The sequence below is a fragment of the Colobus angolensis genome, unplaced genomic scaffold (assembly GCF_000951035.1).
Source record: "Colobus angolensis palliatus isolate OR3802 unplaced genomic scaffold, Cang.pa_1.0 Scaffold423, whole genome shotgun sequence".
In the NCBI taxonomy this organism is placed as follows: Eukaryota; Metazoa; Chordata; class Mammalia; order Primates; family Cercopithecidae; genus Colobus; species Colobus angolensis.
In genome coordinates, this window is record NW_012117633.1 from 107,001 (window position 1) to 108,342 (window position 1,342).

At 37.3% G+C, this 1,342-nt stretch overlaps 1 protein-coding gene across 1 annotated transcript in view; it reads right to left on the minus strand.

Moving 5' to 3' along the window:
- The window catches only part of PIWIL3 (piwi-like RNA-mediated gene silencing 3), a 51,516-nt gene that overhangs the window by 39,030 nt on the left and 11,144 nt on the right, over positions 1–1,342 (minus strand). The window contains 2 exon segments of the mRNA XM_011956733.1: positions 365–486; positions 1,060–1,274. Coding sequence (XP_011812123.1) covers positions 365–486; positions 1,060–1,274 — 337 coding nt within the window.

Consider the following 1,342-nt stretch of genomic DNA (forward strand, 5'->3'; position numbering starts at 1 on the left):
GGCCTCAAACTCTGCCTTTCAAATTTTAACTTTCAATATTTAGTCATTGTAGTGACCACAGAATAAAACATGTATTTCCTACAGAGACATACACAGATGTGCATAGCTGATGTCTATTACTCTTTCTAGGCAGGTATGAGACAAAGAGCAGGGATAGGCCAGGAGAAGAACATTGAGCATAAGCCACTGAACTTGCATATTCTAGTTGAGCCTCAAGTATCATTTCATCTCCAAGACCCTTCACTCTCTTAATACACGAGGACTATGAAGAACACAAAGTGCTGGAAGCAAATGGCCGTGTTCCACACTACTACACAGTGAAACAACCGAATGAATAGGAAAGAAACTCAACCCGGTCACATACCTTCTAAAGAGAATGTTGTAATAGCGTAGGCAATCTGACGACGTGGGCCTGATTTCTTTGGAAAACTCAACTGTAATCTTCACAAATTTTTTGTCTTTGGTCATGCTCAACCATTCCACTCTCTGAGATTAAAAACAAAAAGTCCAGATATTCTTCCAAAAAACTCAGCTTCACTGCATGGCAAATCACCATGTCACCTGGCTATCCAACACACCATCGTGATGGAGTAGTCTTTCCCACAGAAGCACATGCATGTAGAAAACATGATTCACAAGAGTGAAGAGTTGGAATTAAATACTTAAGTTGAAATATTTTACTTAAGCTCCTGAAAACAATTTAATTGTTCAGTTAATATAGAAATTTATGGAAGAAAATAAGTTCTCTAATTTTTTTTCTGCTAGGAGTTGGGGGCTGAAGTTTCGAAGGAAACAAATAGAATAAAAAAAAAGTATCTAAAACTTTGTCAACATTTGTGAGCCACGTTGTGCTATTAACTTTCATTTAAGCATTAAAATTAGAGGCATTATTGAATATCAGTGATAACCAAACATGGCACGTAGGTTTCACTACAAGTCATATGGGCAAGAGATCTTTGGGGCGTCTCAACAAACAACTGCACAAAAATAGGTATTTTATTATAATAAAGTAAAAACAAGAGAAAGAACACAGGAAAATGTGAAATAACATTACTTAACCCGCTCTTTTAGTGGCCGAGATAATAATAAAGAGTTTCCATCAAATATATGGCACTCTCCAAATTTCCTTCTATGTTGATCAAGTAAAATTGTACGGAGATTTCCATCTTCTATATCTGGTCTGTAGTCAATGTTGTATTTATATGCAACCCACTGAGGACGAGAAATCACTCGGAAGTGGTTGGCGAGTAGCTGTACCACTGTACCCTCTGAACCTGAAAAATTGAGCCACGTGACTATAAAGAAACAGACTGATTAGGCCCAAACAAACAGTTTGGACACT